The sequence below is a fragment of the Lynx canadensis genome, chromosome E1, assembly GCF_007474595.2.
Source record: "Lynx canadensis isolate LIC74 chromosome E1, mLynCan4.pri.v2, whole genome shotgun sequence".
Classification (NCBI taxonomy): Eukaryota; Metazoa; Chordata; class Mammalia; order Carnivora; family Felidae; genus Lynx; species Lynx canadensis.
The window spans coordinates 23,439,719-23,460,966 of record NC_044316.2 but is presented as its reverse complement, the minus strand read 5'-3'; the positions used below and the strand labels follow the sequence as shown (position 1 = coordinate 23,460,966).

Below are 21,248 nucleotides of genomic sequence, written 5' to 3'. Positions count from 1 at the left end.
TCAGTTTGCATTTCTTTGATTACCATTAGTATCAAATTTCTTATATGTTTACTGTCCCTTTTTCATTCTTCTTTTATTATCTACCTAATTCATGTTCTCTGTTCCTTTTCTATTGAAGGGTCATTTGCTCTATTATAGTTAGACATTCTTTGCTGCCAGTATATTTTTCCAGATTACAATCTGTCTTTAACTTTCTTTTTTTTATTTGCAAAATAGAAATTTTTATACAGTCAAGTCTATCTAACTTTTCTTCTGTGGTTTAGTCTCTTCTGAAGTTCAGTAGCCCTAAGTACAGGAAAAAAAAGTTACTTTAATTGCTGACCTACATACACACACACGTGCACACGCATGCACACAGGGTCTGCAAATGTACAGCTGTCACCAACCAACAACAGTTCAGAGTTCTACACCAATCAATCTTCTGTTATCACTACTATAGACACTAATGAGAAGCCCTGGTAAGTAGAAAAAGAAATTGCATCTTAATCACACAGCCTGGATTTCTCCATTACCTCCTGGTTCCCACAATTGCCATAATTACAGCAGAGATGCTATTCTAGAGAATATTTACAAATGAACAAAACTCCCCTCCAAGGATAACACTCATTTCTTTCTACGGATTTCATTAATCATCCACCTTTCATGACACAAAAATATGCAACTGGGTCAATTACTACCACCCTTACCATCCCTTAACCTGTCATGTCAGCCCGCTCCCCTCCAGGTCTCAGGATAAAGTCCTCTCCTTATGGTAATAACCAGCTCTTGTATCTAAGGCTCCTTCTCCATAATCTTTTAAATTGTAAAAGTAATGGTTATCTTACACTGGATTCCCATGATGATGGCACAATGGTATAAGTTTACCAAAACTCACAGAACTGTGTATTTTTCAAATGATGACTTTAATGGTACATAAATTATATTCAGTAAAGCTACTAAAATAATTAACATAACAGAAAGGTTAGAAAAAAGGAAAAATCAATCAAAATAATTCAATACCACTGGTATCATAATCCTTTCTGAGTTCTTTTTCAAATAACTTGTAAAGAAATTGTAAAACTGTATAAACTCTTTGTAAAAAAGTTGGAAAAAGAAGAAACAGAAATAAAAACACCCCAAAATACCACCCCCAAAGATAACTAGTACTGCTGTTGGTATATGTCATTATAACTTTTTTCCTAACTATACACAATGTCTTTTTCCCTATCATGTCATGCTACCAATCTCCTTATAACTAACTTTTTCTTTGCAATAGTGATGGACAGTCTGTTCCCATGATCCCAGTTCCAGGTATCCATACCTTAAGGAATCCCTTCTCCTTGGGTGTGAGCAGGATCTATGACTTGCTAGCCAAGAGAACATGTCAAGGGTGGGGAGCTGTCACTTCCATGATTACGTTACGTAAGAAAGTAACTGATCTTTTACTAGGAGACTTTCCCTTCCTGGCTCTGAAGTAGCAGGCAGTCATTTGGGGATGGCCCACATGACAAGGAGTCAGGAGTAGTCTTTGGCCAATAACCAGCTAAACATTCAGGCCCTCAGTCGGACAGCCCACAGAAAACTGATGCTGCCAACAATCACCTGAGTTTAAAAGCAGGTCCATCCCAAATCGAGCCTCAGATGAGACTACAGACCCAGCTGACAAATAATTGCAGTCTTGTAATAACCTGAAGCAGAAGACCCAGCTAAGCCATGCTCTGACCTACTGAAAGATAATGTCTGTTGTTTTAAACAGCCAAGTTTATGGTAATATTGTTATGTACAAAAATAGTAAATAATGTAGCAATTTATTAGAACGCATTTTCAGACCAATAAACATTATTCTACAAAATATTTTTTTTTTTTAATTTTTTTTTTCAACGTTTATTTATTTATTTTGGGACAGAGAGAGACAGAGCATGAACGGGGTAGGGGCAGAGAGAGAGAGGGAGACACAGAATCGGAAACAGGCTCCAGGCTCTGAGCCATCAGCCCAGAGCCTGATGCGGGGCTCGAACTCACGGACCGCGAGATCGTGACCTGGCTGAAGTCGGACGCCCAACCGACTGCGCCACCCAGGCGCCCCCTACAAAATATTTTTTAATGTGTGCATGGTATTTCACAGAATTGGTGTTGCGCATTATACTTAACTAATCTGCTCATGTTGGACACTTAAGTTACTCCCAGTTTCTCATTATTTTATTTTATTTTTTTTGTTTTGTTTTTTGTTTTGTTTTGTTGTAGTTTCTCATTATTTTAAATAACACTACAATGAATATCCTTGTACAAATACATTTGCCTCATTACTGATTTTTGTTTCTCAGACTAAATACTAGGAAATATGCTTATTTTTGTCCACCTGTGCTCTTAACTGCATCCCCTTTCATCTCCTCCAGGTCCCTTGTGTACTTCCACCCCTTTCCCTCTTTCTCTTTGACTCCTTCTTCTCAAACTATAAACATTCCCAAGTCTCTTTCACTCTGAAAAATCAAAATCCTCCCTTGGCACTGTATTTCTCTTCAGTTACTACCTTTTTTTCTTCCCTTCTTATCCAAAATTCTTTAAAAAACCCACCTACATCGTCACTTCCCATTCATTCCTTAACATCTGATACTAGTCTGCACACTCATATTGCTCCACTGAAACTATTCTGGCAATACTACCGATGGTTTCCTAATTACTGGAAGGTTCTATCCCTATCTTATTGGACCGCTGACACATTTGACCCTCCTTATTGAAATTCTTTTTTCTCTCTTCTGTTTCTTCTCTCTCTCCAATCATCTCTTCTCAGCATTGTTTATGGGCCTATCTTCCTGAGTCTATCACTAAAATTTTACTCTTCTATAAAATTTCATCTTCAGTCCTCTTCTCTTTATTTTCTACCTGTTCTTTCAGGGGGTAGTGTTAACTACCACATGTTTGCTGATAATGTAGACTCTTAGTCTCTAGCCCTCATTATTTCTAAGTTGTGGAAGGATATATCCAACTTTTTATAGGATTTATAGGATCTACTTATACCAGAAGTACTCCAAACCTAATCTGTCTACCCTCCGCCCCCAGAAAAACCTTACTCTTCTGGTTGATATTTTGCATTAGTTGCCTAGTCAACCTACTGTTAAAAACCTAACAGTAATCACTGACTCTTCTATCATCAAATTTTGTCAATTTTACCTCCTAAATCTCCAAACCATCTCTTTCTTCTATCTTCTCAGCCTCATCATATTCTCTAGTATTGCCTTCCACAAATGGATCTCCCAAGATACCATCTGAATTGTCCATCTAGTTGCTTATGTTAAAAAAAAAAGTTTCTTTAAGATACACATGAGATAATATATCTAGAATTTGCTTTAGAAATTGTGTGAACAGGGGAGGAGGTGAAAGTATAGATGAAATAAGACTGACCATGAGTTGATAATTGTTGATGTCAGATGATAGGTAAATAGGAAGGGATTCATTACACTCTTCTACTTTTAAGTTGTTAAAAACAACAACTAATCCATTTAAAATACCAATCCTTTAATGTCCAACAGAGACACACACACACATTCCTAAAAAGATAAAGTCTATGCTCCTGAGGATGAAAATCAAGGCCTTCTTTGAGAAATATTAAATCACATCTTGTACTTTAACAAGTACATCTGTAGTTTCCACCAAACCATTGTGTCACGCCTTCATACATTTGCATATACTGTTCTTTCTGCCTGGAACACTCTGCCTGGAACATCCTGCTAATTGCTTACTGATTCTTGGTTAGGCATAACTTCTTTCAAAGAGCCTTCTCTTAACCCTGTCACCAAGAGCAAAGTTAAGATGCCTCAACTCTGTGTTCCTGCAGTACCCTGTGCATATTTCTATTATAGCACTTATCTAACGGTACTGAAATTATTTGTTTCCTAGAGCTAGATCAGATTTTATTCAACTATGGGTCTCCATGTTCACTGAGTGAAGGAATAAATGAATTAATAGGAGCACCAGGTAGAAACAGATGGGGGAAAAAGAAATCATGCAAGGTAGTTTTATGTTTATTACAGACAATTTCATCTTTATAACTATGCAGTGAATTAGATATTATGATCTTCCTTTTACAGATAACAAAAATTGTGACTCAGAGATATTAAAGGGTCAAACTAAATGATTTCACATAATAACATATGCTTTCCAATAACCTGGTATGTTATCTATTTCTAAATAAGATAACATAATAACCCCTACTCCTTAGGAATAGTTAACATCATTGTCTCAATAGAGAAAGAATATACACACCAAATAGGTTTAAAAAGATAGCTCTTCAAAGAGCTAATGTTATCTGTTGAGTTTTCTACCTTAGAGATTATACTTTAGTGATAAAAAGAGGAAAGACCAGCCATATCCTCTCAACTATACCAATGGTCTTTATCTACAACTCTCAGATGGAGGACCATCTGAGTAGAGAGAATATGCAGAAGAGCTCACAGAATGAAACCCACTTGGATCCCTCAGGAGGAGGGTAAAAAAGAATCTTAACCCTAAGATTCTCTAAAATTCAATGTAGCTTTGCTCATAAGGGAAATAGCATTTTCTTTCAATCTTTCCACTTACACATGCCAATCTACTTATGCAGATTAGCCAATACTTGACACTGGAAGGGCATACACCTAGAAACCCCAATCAACACTGGTTAAATTTCTACTTATTTTTACTTAGAACGTAAGAATCGATGCTGAGGTTAAATATAGTACAATCACTTATATATGCCTATTATTGACACTTTTTAAAAAAGAAATCTTAGGGTTTGGGAATCCCCCTAAGTTAACATTCTCCTACTACAGACTTTGCTATTCAATGCTTTATGCTCAAAGGTGATGCTTTCTCATGCTAATCACTCACCTGCATTGGCTTTCAGGTCTTCAGGTGTGACCATAACAACAAACCGGATTGCACGTTCATTTCGAAACATTTCATAAGACCATCGGCGGATGGACCGCATGCATTTCACTGCTGCGATGCCATTGTTGGCAATAAGAACCTGGGAGAGTGGTGGGATGGGAATTGGAGAGAGAAGTAGAAGAGGCAGGCAATGACGGACAAAAAGAAATGAGACCATTTGTGTAGACCTATCTTACTCCGAAGAGCCAGACTTTCAATTAAGAATTTGTGTTGCTAGTCTAGGCAGTTAGGAACCAGCTCCATGATGAAAGGATATTTTAAAATGTTAGCCCAGAAAATACTTTAATATATGCCAGCTAAAGCTTACTGCTTTTTTACTTAATTTCTTGAAGGGGAAAATCACAATTTTCAAACCTTGTGAATTTGTGAATTATTCTACTATACCTGTTACTAGGGAACAGAAGACAAACTTCAGAGGGGTGATGAATTATTAAGGAATGAAGGAAGACTAAACAGTGTAGTGTCCTTCACTATTCTCTGTTGTAGTAAAACAAGGCACAGAGGCCTGCACATGTGTAAGAACCCTGGTACCAACCACTACCTCTCTCCAAAATGCTAAACCGCAAATGCCTTAGAAGTGTAGAGACTACCTTACAAAGAATAGTCACAAGAAGAAAAATAGAACAATCAATGATCCTGAGACTTCACTGTAAACAAACCTTTCACCTCCTGACCTATCTTGCAACCACGGCCCCAGGGTAACACAGGCTAAAATATAAACTATCTTTATTGGAAGACTAACAGAAGGACACCACTGGAGCAAAACTTTTAGGAGTGGGAATACAGGTTCCCACCCTTTAATCTTTCAATCACCGCAAGCAGACATGGTTTGTTTGACATGGTTTAGACAAAAGGGGCATAGAATTGCTCACAACACTTCAAAATACTTGTAATGTCTAAGTATTTCATATGGCATATTCCCTCTAAACATCTCAAATACCCAGGAAAAGCCATCAGTTCACAGTATATCAAACTGTTTAAGCCTTCACTCCCTTAGCTCTCAATCCAATGTGACATAGTATCTCCTTACCACCACCCCACCAGCCAATCAATTTACCATACCTTCTCAGATTCCTGAAGCCCAACCTCATAAAACCACAGGTTGTTTTAAAGAGAACTTTCTGGGGACACCTGGGTCGCTCAGTCAGAAAAGAGTCCAACTTTGACTCAGGTCATGATCTTGTGGTTCGTGGGTTCAAGCCCTGCATTGGGCTCTGTGCTGACAGCTCAGAGCCTGGAGCCTGTTTGGGATTCTGTGTTTCCCTCTCTCTCTCTGCCCCTCCCCCGCTTGTGCGCATATGCATGTGCACGCGCGCTCTCTCTCTCTCTCTCTGTCTCTCAAAAATAAACATTAAAAAATTTTAAAAATAAAAAGAACTTTCTGACCACTTCATCTTTTAATTAGCTATGCCTAAATTACCTCAGTGGTAAATACACAGGAAATAGTGAAATTAACAGGATGCTACGGAGGCAGAGAGGTTAATTCTGCAGAAAAAGGCAGTTAGTCTCTAAAAACTACATGTTGGTTTTGAGCAAATCTAGACATGTCTAGTCATTAAATCTCATGCGCTTTTGAAAAAAAGTAATTCAGCAAGTTATAACTTACCTTCTCAATCACTTTATTCCCCCCAAAACGCGTAACAAATTCTGCTGGTGAAGCTACAGTGAAATCTCGCTGTGAGTCTATTTTCTTTCGGTCTCGACCTTGCTTTACTAGATGCAAGCCAGACATGCTGGACCTATAAAAACAAAGAAAGCATGAAAGTCTTTAGATGGGATTTCTTCACACCATCTATCTCCCCTAGGGGTCTGCTTTTCACTACCATACTTATAACAGCACTTCCAACTGCACCCTTGTGATGACTGTATGCTGACAGGTCACACACTTTTTGAATAGAAGACAGGAAGGGGGGAAAAAGATATTTGCTTGTGGAAATTTAAGAAAAAAATATAAGTGTTCTTGAATAATAAAAGATAATATTAAGGTTTACCAACAAATCCCATCACAAAGCGACAGGCAAAAGCACAGACTGAAATGAGATAGTAGAGATAACAGACTCAGAGAGACTGGGAAAGCTAAGAAAACAGCAAGGCTGTCATTAGATCATGATTCTGGAATACAGATGACCTTCACCTCTGTATCTCTAGCCTCCACTTTTCTTATGAAATGTACACTTTTAACTGCCGATGAAGCGTTTCACTTGTGTATTCCACAGGCATTTCAAAATCAACTCCAAAACCAAATACTTTACAAGGCAGCATAATAATATATCATATTTCATCAAATTTAAGACACTCCTCCTTTAAAAAAAAAACTTAGGGGGCGCCTGGGTGGCTCAGTCGGTTAAGCGGCCGACTTCGGTTCAGGTCATGATCTCGCGGTCTGTGAGTTCGAGCCCCGCGTTAGGCCCCGTGCTGACAGCTCGGAGCCTGAAGCCTGTTTCAGATTCTGTGTCTCCCTCTCTCTGACCCTCCCCCGTTCATGCTCTGTCTCTCTCTGTCTCAAAAATAAATAAACGTTAAAAAAATTAAAAAAAAAAAACTTAGAAAAATATCTGAAATTGATGTGTATCTTACAACTGATGGTGTGCTTTATTTAATTGGCAGTATTTTTTTTCTCAGTGGTATATACAATAATGGTGCCTCTAACAATCAATGGTGTTTTAAGAATAGATGAAATATGGTACTGGAAAAGTACAGGGCTGGGTTTAAATCCAGATCTGTCCACTTAGTATTTCCAATGATCTTAAGTAAATAATTTAACCTTGTTCAACTTCCTTTTTCTCTTTGCAAAATACACATAGTATAGACTGTTCTGGTTATTTACCTACTGTCTCTCAACTCCAAGCTCACCCTTTTATGTTCTGCCCTGTGACGATAAAGCTAAGACTCTGCAAACCTAATCGGTTCTGCCAATGGGAAGGCAGAATGGTAAGAATAGGGATTTTATTTTTGTTTTCCAGCTTTTATCATCATTGTTCCACAGTAACAGAGAGTTAATTCCAGCCTCTACCATCTTTCAATATTCCTAGTGGGAGCCTCGTTGCATCTCTTAGTAGTACCAGAAGCAGCAGGTTGTGGCTTCTTGGCAGAATACCAGCCTTGCCACGTTCACTCACCCTCTGGGCTGTGCTGCCTGGGCCTATCAATCACGTACCTGTCAGGCTAGCTACTCACCTGTCCTGAGCACCAGCTACTCAAAGCTTATTCTCAGAGGTGCAAGCATCAGCCCCGATTGGCCCTCCATCAAGCTGCTAGGTTCTGGTAACCCTACCTCTTCCTTTTTTTCTCCCAGCCCTAGGGGTGGTAGCTGCTTCCTGCAAGTATTAATTTTGGAGCTACTGTAGAAAATACCCAAGTTACCAGTTCTCACTACTGAATGCCCACTGGTTTATAATACCTAATGCAGTTTCTCTTTCCCTTACTGGACCTTGACTGATAGGCCTTCTTTGAAAAGGTGTTTTGGGGGTTAAATGAGATAATGGCTATAACTAAGCACTTACACACACTGTTTAACGGACAGCTCTTTTCTTATTCCCACCTTTCCTTCCTTTATCCTGTACTCTAACATCGATGCTGCAGTAATTTCTTTTCAAAATAAAAGGGTATGATTAAAATCTTCCCACAAAGAAAATACCAGGTCCAGACAGTTTTAAAAAACAAGTTCTCAGGGTGCCTGGGTGGCTCAGTCGGTTAAGCGTCTGACTCTTGATTTTACCTCATAGTAAAATGATCTGATAGTCGTGAGACTGAGCCCCACTTTGGGCTCCGCACTGGGTATGGAGCCTGTTTGGGATTCTCCCTTGCCCTCTTTCTCTGCCCTTCTCCCCTTCATGCTCCTGTGCTCTCTCTCAAAATAAATAAATAGGTAAACATTAAAAAAAAAAATACTAAGTGCTCAGCAGTGGAAAGAAAAGAATTGTTAAAAAGTAAAAACAAATAAAAAATAAAAGAGAAGTGCTCTCAAACAACTTTTAAGGGCAGTAGTCTATCAAACTTTCAAACAGTGAGAAAAGAAGTAAGATTCCTCAGCTAGAGTAACACTGATACTCAAACCAGACAAATAAGTCACGTTAAGGGAAAAGTCCAGGTCCACTGTATTCATGACTACAAATGCAAAATTCCTGCATAAAATATTCTAAATAGTAGGGTATTGGTGCAAGGATGGGTAAAATATTACAAAAAAGTTACTCCATAACCAAGTTGAGTGTGTCCCAGGTATGCAAGGATGGTTTAATTTTAGAAAATCCATAAATGTAAAACTCTGTGTTAGATTTCCTAGCAAGTGCAATAAAATGAAAAATAAAATAAAATAAATTAGAGGCATTAGGATTGCTAGGGAGGAAGTTAAACTGTCATTATTTGTGAGTGATATAATCATTCACAAAGAAAACACAAAAGATTCTGCATATTATTAGAAATAACAGGAGACCTCAGTCAAGTATTCAGAACTCCAAAAATATTATATAAAGATTATGCACAGATTATAATTTTAAGAACATATCATAAAGTTAAAATAACTAAAATATATACATTTGGGGGAGATACATATAGATACAATAAACAGGAAGATAAAAGAATGTTATGAACATATGATTAAGGAAAATGATTATCTGGGTGGGGGAAGGCAGGGAGAAGTACTAAGGAGGAGAGACCATATAGTTAGATGCAGGTGATAGTCAAGGACCTACCTTTGTTTTAGATGGTGGGTTTTCAAATTCTTTTTATATTATTTTTTAAAATAATGCAATAACTAACCAAATAAATAAATAATATTAGCCCATAAATGGACCAATGAGTGTGCTATGAAAGATTATGTTACATAATTCTATACATCTGAAGTTAAACACGCACTCCTCAGAGATCAGCTGTCAGCTATTTAGGGAGGGAGCGAAAAGATGGGTAAGTTATAACTTAGAATCAACAAGGAGCTACCTGAGTATAAGACAAGAAAGGAAGCAAAGTCTTCATTGATAAAATTAAAGAGGAGAAGGAATTGGTCATAAGATTTTATCAATGATTTAGTGAGTTCTGAGAATCATTTATAATCAAAGAGGGGAGAAAAACAAAACTATGTCTTACTTTTAACAATGGGATCCTTCATATAGCCATATTCTGAAGTGAGGCACCATGCTGAAAACAAGGGGATCAAGTATAAAGATGGAATAGATCTCAAAACCTTTATCTCTCATCTATCTTTTCTCAGGAAGCTATCAGAGAATGCTGTCTTCCAAAAGGATGGAGTAAACCAAGAAAAAGGAAAAGAAGGGAAGCAAGAAACAGATGAACCAATACAAAAGAGAAAGGAATTCCCTAGATATGACTGTTCAAATGGAGGACAGATTGCTCCAGGAGAGATGCCTCTGTGAAAACAGTGGACAGGTCATCTGTTATATTTACCAACAGAGAAACAAAATTCTGTGTGTGTGTGTGTTTGCACAATATGTATATATGTGTGTGTTCTGTTTAAATATGTGTACATATATGATTGTTTTATATGTATATATAAACAGTAAAGTAATGCTATATAAAAATACTTTTATATACATAAAAATCATTTTTTTAATAAAAAAATTTTTTTCACGTTTATTTATTATTGAGAGACAGAGAGAGACAGAGTGTGAGCAGGGGAGGGGCAGAGAAAGAGGCAGACACAGAATCTGAAGCAGGCTCCAGGCTCTGAGCTGTCAGCACAGAGCCCGATGCAGGACTCGAACTCACAAACCGTGAGATCATGACCTGAGTGGAAGTCAGACGCTTAACCAACCAAGCCACCCAGGCACCCCTCATTTTTTTTAATTTGAGAGAGAGAGATTGAGAGAGAGAGAGAGAGAGAGAGAGAGAGAGAGAAAGGGAAGGGTGGAGGGAAAGAGACAGAATCCCCAGCAGACTCCACACTTAATGCAGAGCCTGAAGCGGGGCTCAATCCCATGACCCTGGGATCATTACCTGAGACAATATCAAGAGTTGGACACTTAACCAACCAATTAAAAAACATTCTTAAGGGGCGCCTGGGTGGCTCAGTCGGTTAAGCGTCCAACTTCCGCTCAGGTCACGATCTCACGGTCTGTGGGTTCGAGCCCCGTGTCGGGCTCTGGGCTGATGGCTCAGAGCCTGGAGCCTGCTTCCGATTCTGTGTCTGCCTCTCTCTCTGCCCCTCCCCCGTTCATGCTCTGTCTCTCTCTGTCTCAAAAATAAATAAACCTTAAAAAAAAAAATTCTTAATTATACATATACATATATGTGTGTATATATATTTCTATAAATAGATAAAATAGCTCAAAGGCTTTTTATTTACTTGACACTCGGTGGAAGTTTTGCTTGATTTTCCCCCAAAAGGGTCAAATGGAAAGGGAAGAGGTCAAATGAAAAGGAAAAGGAAAGGATAACTATTCTATAGGCAAATTTTGTCAACTTGGTGTTTATTGCTAATTTTCTGTTTCCGCCAAGGTCAAGTTTAATTTTCAGCTAGTATTTTTCAGAATAAGAATTCTAGATTGCAAAAACAAGCAAATAAAAAAAGATAATGGAGGAGCCCTTAATGACTGCTATCAAGCCCATCATTCAGGTCTTTCATGTTAATCCTCTGATGGAGAAGTACAGACCTGCAAAGAGGCCTGAAGAAGGCCAAGGAGGCCTGACTCATTTCCTCTTCAGCCCCAAGTTCTACAAATAGGAAGAAGAAAGATCCTAGGGTAACAGAGCTTGGCACCCTCAACAACAGTCTGACTGCCCCCTGTCACATTCCATGACAATGATGGCAGGCACCTTTCCCAGCCCCAGAGACACATTTTTAAAAAGTTTTCTCAAAACTTTTTGGAAGGTACCATAGGATGTTCATACTACGCAGAATTGATATTTCCGTTTGCAACAAGTGAAGAGACTTCACTCCTGAAAAACCAGCCAAAGCCAGTGAGCAAATATGGCACAGACTGAGTGAGATCCCTTAGTGAAAGAGTAGCACAACAAGGTCTGTGCAGGGGTGGTTATTTTCAATATGACTACAATAGCATACATGTGCCTGGGTATCTTTGATTCAAATTCTGAATGTAAAAGAAAGGCTTAGAACAGGAGCAAATATGAGAGATTTTACTCATTTCTTTTAAACAAAAATGTTTCTGGGGCTCCTGGGTGGCTCAGTCAGTTGAGCGTCCAATTTTGGCTCAGGTGATGATCTCACAGTTCATGAGTTTGAGCCCCGCATTGGGCTCACTGCTATCAGCGCAGAGCCTGCTTTGGATCCTCAGTCCCCTTCTCTCTGCCCCTCCCCTGCTTGCACTGTGTCTCAAAAATAAAACATTTAAAAAATAATAAAATTTAAAAATAAAATTAAAAGTTGGCACAAAAACAGACACTCAGATCAATGGAACAGAAAAGAGAACCCAGAAATGGACCCACAAACGTATCGCCAATAAATCTTTGAAAAAGCAGGAAAGAATATCCAATGGAATAAAGACAGTCTTTTCAGCAAGTGGTGCTGGGAAAACTGGACAGCGACATGCAGAAAAATGAACCTGAACCACTTTCTTATACCATACACAAAAATAAACTCAAAATGGATGAAAGACCTAAACGTAAGACAAGAAGCCATCAAAATCCTTGAGGAGAAAGCAAGCAAAAACTTTGACCTCGGCCGCAGCAACTTCTTACTCAACACGTCTCTGGAGGCAAGGGAAACCAAAGCAAAAAAAGCTTCTGCATAGCAAAGGAAAACAACTGGCAAAACTAAAAGGGAACTGATGGAATGGGAGAAGATATTTGCAAACAGCGTATCAGATAAAGGGTTAGTACCCAAAATCTAGAGAACTTATCAAACTCAACACCCAAAAAACAAATAATCCAGTGAAGAAATGGGCAAAAGACATGAATAGACACTTCTCCAAAGAAGACATCCAGATGGCCAACCGGCACATGAAAAAATGCTCAACGTCACTCATCATCAGGGAAATACAAATCAAAACCACATGAGATACCACCTCACACCTGTCAGAATGGCTAACATTAAAAACTCAGGCCAACAACAGATGTTGGCAAGGATGCGGAGAAAGATCTCTTTTGCACTGTTGGTGGGAATGCAAACTGGTACAGCCACTCTGGAAAACGGTATGGAGGTTCCTCAAAAAATTAAAAATAGAACTACCCTATGACCCAGCAATTGCACTACTAGGTATTTATCCAAGGGAGACAGATTTGTTGTTTCGAAGGGGCACATGCACCCCAATGTTTATAGCAACGCTATCAACAATAGCCAAAGTATGGAAAGAGCCCAAATGTCCGTTGATGGAAGAATGGATAAAGAAGATGTGGTACATATATACAATGGAGTATTACTCGGCAATCAAAAAGAATGAAATCTTGTCATTTGCAATTACATGGATGGAACTAGAGGGTATTATGCTAAGTGAAATTAATCAGTCAGAGAAAGACAAACATCATATAACTTCACTCATGAGGACGTTAAGATACAAAAAAGATGAACATAAGGAAAGGGAAGCAAAAAATAATATAAAAACAGGAAAGGGGACAAGACATAAGAGACTCTTAAATATAGAGAACAGAGGGTTGCTGGAGGGGTTGTGTGAGAGGGGATGGGCTAAATGGGTAAGGGGCATTAAGGAATCTAAGGAATCCTGAAATCATTGTTGCACCATATGCTAACTAACTTGGATGTAAATTTAAAAATAAATAAATTATTAATTTAAAAAATAATAATGAAATAAAATAAAAAATTTTCTTATAGATACAAAAAAATCACCAAACCAAATTTCCCGTAAGTTCCAGGGTTTAGCCGTCAAAGTCTTACTGTTTTTTAAAGGTATATATAGCCCAAATATGGCACCTAAAAACTTACCTTTGAAGCATGTAATATCTCATCTCCTTAATTTCCTCTGTAGAACCCTGCATATCAAGATGGCAAAGGAATGGAAGCTTTTTCTTCAGGTTTCGGTCTTGTAAACACAAGCTGCAGTCCGTCCTCCTGTTGCAGGTGCTTAAAACCCAGGAGGACAAGAGATACTGTGCCTTCTGCCTACTTCTTGGCCCTGCTTCAGTCAGACTAGAGTATTCCTGATGGCCTCAAACTACAGTCTTTTTGTCTACTTTGTCCCCAATTTCCACATTTCCCCACTTTCCTCCTTTTTGTATTTTCTCCCTAAACTTGGTTTACACACAGAATTGGTTGATTTCCCAAGGGGACTAAGAGGAGAGGGGGAGAAACAGAAAAGCCTGTATAACTAGAAAACAGATCTTAGCTCTGCATGAGCGGCAGCAAACATGTTTCAACAACAGTCACTTTCTTCTGACAGTCACCAGAGAAAAAGCTCCACAAGACTCTCCTGGCTGCCAGGAGCACATGACAGGGAGGGCCCGGGGCAAAAAGAAGACAAGTCTACAAGGACAACTGAGCCAAGAGAATAATGAGGTCGTGAAATCCAGAGGGAGGAGGACAGCACAGCCTAAGTAGGGTAATTTCTGAGATCCAATCAAACAAATAATACTGATTATCAGACTGCAAGAAGGGAAAAAGCAGGTCAGGCGGTAAAGAAAGCAAGTAGAAAGGACAAGACATATCACTACCGAGGAACTTTGAATAAAGTGTGAGCCACAATTTTAATTTTTAGGCCAAACTAGTGATACATGCATGCAAAAACCTTTTTTAAATAAAGCAACAAAATCTAAGATTTTATTCACCCAAACTTGAAAGTAAGAATGGAGCTAGGACAAATGGGATATAGAAAAGATGTGGATAAATTCTTGAAAGGAAAAGGGGCCCAGACAAATATTTTACACACAGAGGTCTGACCCAGATTAAGCAGGGAAGAGAAAAACCCTGCTTAGAAAGGCTACTGGAACACATATATTGCTATAAAAGCAAATCGGCCAGAGATAGATCTCTTAAAAAAAATAGTTTGAATGTTATATAGTAACAAAGTCCTACTTTAGCTTTTAATAAAACAGATGTTAACGCTATTGCTCCCTTGTAATGGGAGAGACTCCAGTAGCTAAAATCTGCAAAATCAGAATTTCCTATGATAAGTCATCAGGAAAAGTATAATTCACCAGAGTCATGTGGTAACTTCATTCATGTACCACAAAAAAATTCTTTCCCACCAAAATGCTGGATAGAAATAGTTAATGATCTGTTGCCAACTATGCTGAGAACCTATTGATCTTCCAGAAAACTCTCCAAAACAAATACACAAATAACCTGGAGCAGAAATAGAAGATAAATGGAGCATTTGGGTGGCTCAGTCGGTTAAGCGTCCGACTTCGGTTCAGGTCATGATCTCACAGTTTGTGAGTTCAAGCCCCGTTTTGGGCTTTGTGCTGACAGCTCAGAGCCTGGAGCCTGCTTCAGATTCTGTGTCTCCCTCTCTCTCTGCCCCTCCACCACTCAAACTCTCTCTCTCTCCTTCAAAAATAAATAAACATTAAAAAAAAAAACTAAAAAAAAGAAAAGAAAAGAAACAGAAGATAAATGATCAAATAGAAAACAAATGATTAAGGCAAACAAATTCTGATCTTCAGGCCATTCAGATGACCCAACCTGAAAAGACTTAACCAGGCCACTCAACATGACCACCAGCCATAACAGAAAACGTACATCCTTGTTGTTTTCTGGTTTAGGCCGTTTCACATCATTCCTTACGTGCTATGCCAATGTCCAATAAAGTTTAGTCGTTTACTTTTTCCTTTGAAGACCCAAGCTGATGCAAAGGAGCCCTCCTATTTTTATGACTCTTCAGAATAACATGTCTCAAAAATAGAGCACTGAGGTCTTTATTCAGAATAATTACAGTGACCACAGCTGTAGAAGCAGCTCGGTTTTACACATATCTAAGTGTCTCCAGATGTAGGCAGGTCCCGAAAGACAATCATTCTCTGCCTTTGTTATGTAAGGTCAACATTCAAAAACAAATAAAGCCTTGGGTATAGAATAAAACAGGCTATTTTTCATTCAATTGTATCAAAAAATATACTAAAAAGGTACACTCAGTAATCAAGTCTGTGCTGCTTTCACCGAAGGATCTTTCTAAAACAGCCAAACACTAAACACAGCACACCCAGATCCAAAAACAAAGCTTGAGTTTCTAATCTTTTATGGATGCTGCTCACAATCCTTCTGTAATATTAGAACACAAGAAATAAAAAAGCCACATTCATTCCTCCAAATTCAAAGCATCCCCACTTTAATCTACCATGAATAGAGAGTGTCCAAAGTAGACACATACCTGGCACAAAATCCAACTAGAAGCCCACAATGATCCCAGCATTGTAACATGCCCAGCACCCAGGATGACGTAGCAGTTTATCCAGCAGACAGTGATGCATGAGCTGGCTTGATTGCAATGCAGTCTCAGTCCTACTGCAGCACACACTGCGAGAGGCTGTTTTACACTGGGGCTTTTCCAGGCAGAGAAATCTTGGATCAAGGATAGATCTCTTGAAAATCAACTGACTATATATATATATATATATATATATATATATATATATATAAAGGTTTAGTTGTGGGCTCTAAATTCTGCTTTTCTGATCTATATGCCTATCTTTGCAGCAATGCTATAGGGCCTTGAAAATTATGGTTTTATAATAAGTTTTGAAATCAGGTAGTTACAAGTCTTCCAACTTTGCTCTCCTTTTTGAAAATTGTTTCATCTATTCTAGGTCCTTTAGGTTCTCATGTAAATTTTAGATCAGCTCATCAAACTCTAAAAAGAAAGGAAAATAAAAAGCCTGCTGGGATTCTGATAAGGATTATGAGTTTACAGATCAATTTAGGGAAAATTGCAATCTTGACAATACTGATTCCTCTTAATCTCTGAACATGGACTCTCTCTCCATTTATTTACATCTTTGGTTTTTCTTAGCAACGTTTTATAATTTTTAATATTCAAATCTTACACTGGTTTTGTTAAATTTATTCCTAAATATTTTGCTATTTTTGATACCACTGTGAATGGAATTAATTTAATTTTGTTTTTTGCTTGTTCATTGCTACCTAGTATATACAAATACAATTGATTTTTGTATATGGATCATATAGCTTGTGACCTTGCTAAACTTACTTTGAAATGTTTTAACTTTATTGAGATATAATTCACATGCCACATATTTCAGCTATTTAAAGTATATAATTCAATGGTTTTTACTATATTCATGTAGTTATGAACCGTCATCACAATCAATTTTAGGACATTTTCATTACCCCAAAAGAAACCCCACAGCCAGTAGCAGTCACTCCTTATTTCCTCCAAAACCCTCCCCGGTTCTAATCTACTTTCTGTCCTTTTAGATTCTGGTTATTTCACATAAATGGAATGACAGGATATGTGGTTTTCTGTGACTGGCTTCTTTCACTTAGTATAATGCTTTCAGTGTTGTAGCATGTATTAGTACTTAATTTCTTTTTATGGACAATTAATTCTCCATTGGATGGATATACCACATTTTATTCTTCCATTCATCAGTTGATAGATATTGAATTGTTTCCACTTCGTGCCCATTGTGAATAATGTTGCTGTGAACATAAACGCACAAATTTTTATATGGAGATGGGCTTTCATTTCTCATAGGTATGTAACTAGGAGTGGAATTGCAGGATCATATGGTAAATACTTCATTTTATAAGAAATTTTCAGGGGCACCTGTTTGGCTTGGTCAGTAGAACATTTGACTCTTGAACTTGGGATTGTAAGTTCAAGTCCCATGTTAGGTGCAGATATTACTTAAAAAAATAAAATCTTAAAAAAAATAAAGGGAAATTTCCAAATTATTTTCCAGAGTGGTTGCATCATTTTACATTCCCACCAACTGTGTACAAGTGATCCCATTTTTCCATACTCTTGTTAACATTTGGTGTTGTTAACTAGTTTTTATTTTAGGCACTTTGATAGGTGTATAGTAATATCTCACTGTTGTTTTAATCTGCACATTCCTAATAGCTAATTATGTTAAACATCTTTTCATGTCCTTTTCTGCCATCTGTATATCCTTTTTATGATATTATTTCTTTGTAATTTCTCTCTCCTTATTGAGAATTTTATTTATTGATTTGCTGTTGTCATACTTTAAAAAAATTATTTAAACATGTTTTCCTTTGGTTCTTTGAACACATTTATGATAGTTGCTTTGAAGATTTTGTCTGCTAAATCCAGCATCTAAGAACACCTGGAGACAGTTTCTATTGACTTTTTTTCCTAAATATGGGTCACACTTTCGTATTTCTTTTCATGTCTCATGATTTTGTTGAAGACTCAACATATTAAGTAATTTATTGTAGCAAGTCTAGATTCTGATTTCTTTTACCTATGAAGGTTGTTGTTGTTACTACTACTCCTTCCCTATGCCCCTTCCTTCCTTGGCTTAATAACTTGCCTCGGCTAAATCTGTGAAATCTGTCCACCCCTAAGTGTGCAGCCACTGATGTCTCAGCTCATTTTCTTTCTATTGCTTGTTTTTATGTTGAAACCTGCCTTCTAAGTGGTTACCTCTGTATCTGCATAGCTTATATGTCTCTCAATGATTAGGCAATGATTATGTTTAAAGCCACTAAAGGCTTCTGGATTCTGTTCATGTGTCTGTGTGTGGGAAGGATAGCACACTTAAAGTTCAGGACATTTTCAAGTCTGCTCTGGCTTTTACTTCTTATTGGGACTTATCATGTCTACTCTATGCATACAAGCAACCTCAGCTAACAATATGCTTGTTCCAACTACAAACACACCTCAGTCTATTAGAGCCAATGGCCCACCCGATACATCAAATGCCAAGAGAACCATTTCCACTGACAACACCAATGGCCATGGGCATCATCCACCACTCAAAAATGAGTATGCTTCCTTCAATCTCAGCATCAAAACTGGCAGTCTCATGGCCTACCCACACTGGAAAAATCTCCACACCACCCAAGCCTAGGGAAGGGAGCAAGAAGAGTCTTAGGCAAGAACACCATAGACTCCTACTGTTCTTACTGAATTTCAGCAGTTTTTCAAACAACTCTTTCTCAGATTGTTGTATGTATTTTGGTTGATTTCAAGGGTACTGAAATGGTTTTGACAAGCCTTACAGTTGCTTTTTGGGTTAAAGATTTATTGATCCTTACTCAGCTATAGCTGGAAGCCCTGTTTTATTTACTTTTTGAGATATAACTTCATACAATAACGTGCAAAAATCTTAAGTATACACTCAATTAATTTCACATATGTATATACCTGCATAGCCAACCACCCCATTAAGATACAGAACATTTCCAGAGTCTCAGAGGGCTTCCTTAATGGCTCTGGTCATGATCCCAGGGTCATGGAATCAAGCCCTGCATTGGGCTCAATGCTGAGCATGGAGCCTGCTTAAGAGTCTCTCTTTGCCCCTCTCCCCAACTTGCATGCTCTCTCTCTAAAATAAAAAAAAAATTAAAAATAAATTTTAAAAAATTCATCATTGTGACATAGCAGTAGTTCGTTCATTTTCATTGCTGTGTAGTATTCCATTGGGTGCCTATCTCATAATTTATCTAATCTATTATTGATGGACATTTGAGTTGTTATGAATCTTCACCAGATTTGTCCTTATACTTGGTTTTTGGTGACAAATGCACTCATTTCTTTCGGTTAAATACCCAGGAGTGGACTTGCGTATTGATACAGTATGTGTATGTTTAATTTAAAAGATACCAGGGGTGCCTGCATGGCTCAGTTGGGTTATGTGCCCAACTTCAGCTCAGGTCATTATCTCATGGCTTGTGAGTTTGAGCCCTGCATGGGGCTCTGTGCTGACAGCTGAGAGCCTGGAGCCTGGTCCGGATTCTGTGTTTCCCTCTCTCTGCTCCTCCTCTGCTCATTCTCTCTCTCTCTCTCTCAAAAATAAAAGTAAAATTAAAAAATAAGAAATTGTACAACTCAACACCAAAAAACCCCAAACAATCTGATTAAAAAATGGGCAGAGGATATGAAATAGACATTTTTCCAAAGAAGACCTGCAGATGGCCAACAGATATGAAAAGAAGCTCAACATCACTAATCATCAGGGAAATGCAAATCAAAACCACACTGAAATTATCACCTCACATCTGTCAGAATGGCTTTTATTAAAAAGACAAGAAATAACAAGTGTTGACAAGGATGCAGAGAAAAGGGAACCCTTGTGCGCTGTTGGTAGGAATGGAAAATGGAAAAACAGTGTGGAGCTTCCTCAAAAAATTAGTAATAGAACTACCATACAACTCAGCAATTCCACCTCTGGGTATTTCTCCAAAGAAAACAAAATACTAATATATTTATTTATATTTTAAAAATATATGCACCCTTATTATGTTCATTGCAGTTATTTACAATGAAATAAGGAAACAACTAAGTATCCATCAATAGATGAATGGGTAAAGAAAATGTGGTATACACAGGCAATGGAGTATTACTCAGACATAAAGAAGAATGAAATCTTGGCATTTGCAATGACATGGGTGAACTAACCTAGCAGGTATTATGGTAAGTGAAATAAGTCAGACAGAGAAAGACTAATACCTTATGATTTCACTTATATGTGGAATCTAAGAAACAAAACAAACAAAACAGAAACAAACGCATAAATTAAATGCAGAAAACAAACTGGTGGTGGCCAGAGGGGAGAGTGGGGGGAGGGGGGGTGAAATAAGTGCCAACGATTAAGAGGTACGAACTTCCAGTTACAAAAATATATAGGTCACAGGGATGTAGTCAATAATCTATATTGACTACAGCAGAGGGAATATAATCAATAATCTGTAATTCCTTTGTATAGTGACAGAAAGTAACTAGACTTATTGTTATGATCATTTCATAATGTATATGAACACTGAATCACTATGTTGCATATGTGAAACTAATGTAATATTGTATGTCAACCATACTACCCTTAAAAAGAAGACATTGAAATATCTTTTTCTTATTGATTTATAAGATTCTGGTAGCAAGGTATTTTCTTCCTGTTTTACTAACTGACAGAACAAGTGGGGGGGGGGGTAATCAAAGATACTGAAGAACAACACAATTAAAAAACTTAACTGACAAATATAGAATCCTACTACCAACAACTGCAAAATATACATCCTTCAAAAGTGTTATAAAATCTTATCAAAACTGAACATATGCTAGGGGCACCTGGCTGGCTCAGTCAGTTGAGCATGTGACTCTTGATCCCGGGGTTGTGAGTTCAAGCCCCACGCTGGACACAGAGCTTACTTAAAAATATATACATATGCATATACATACAAAAAACAGATTTATTTTTTAAAAATTTAACCATATGCCAGGCTATAAAGTATCAACAAACTTCCAAGATTTGAAATCACAGAGTATATCCTCTGAATA

At 37.8% G+C, this 21,248-nt stretch overlaps 1 protein-coding gene across 7 annotated transcripts in view; it reads right to left on the bottom strand.

The window, feature by feature from the left end:
* Positions 1-21,248, bottom strand: part of ACACA (acetyl-CoA carboxylase alpha) — a 274,923-nt gene that overhangs the window by 187,717 nt on the left and 65,958 nt on the right. For all 7 annotated transcript variants that reach the window (XM_030296955.1, XM_030296959.1, XM_030296958.2 and 4 more), the window contains 2 exons: positions 6,512-6,644; positions 4,846-4,984 (listed from right to left, as the gene is read on the bottom strand). In XM_030296955.1, coding sequence (XP_030152815.1) covers positions 4,846-4,984; positions 6,512-6,644 — 272 coding nt within the window. The remainder of the gene's footprint in view (positions 1-4,845; positions 4,985-6,511; positions 6,645-21,248) is intronic.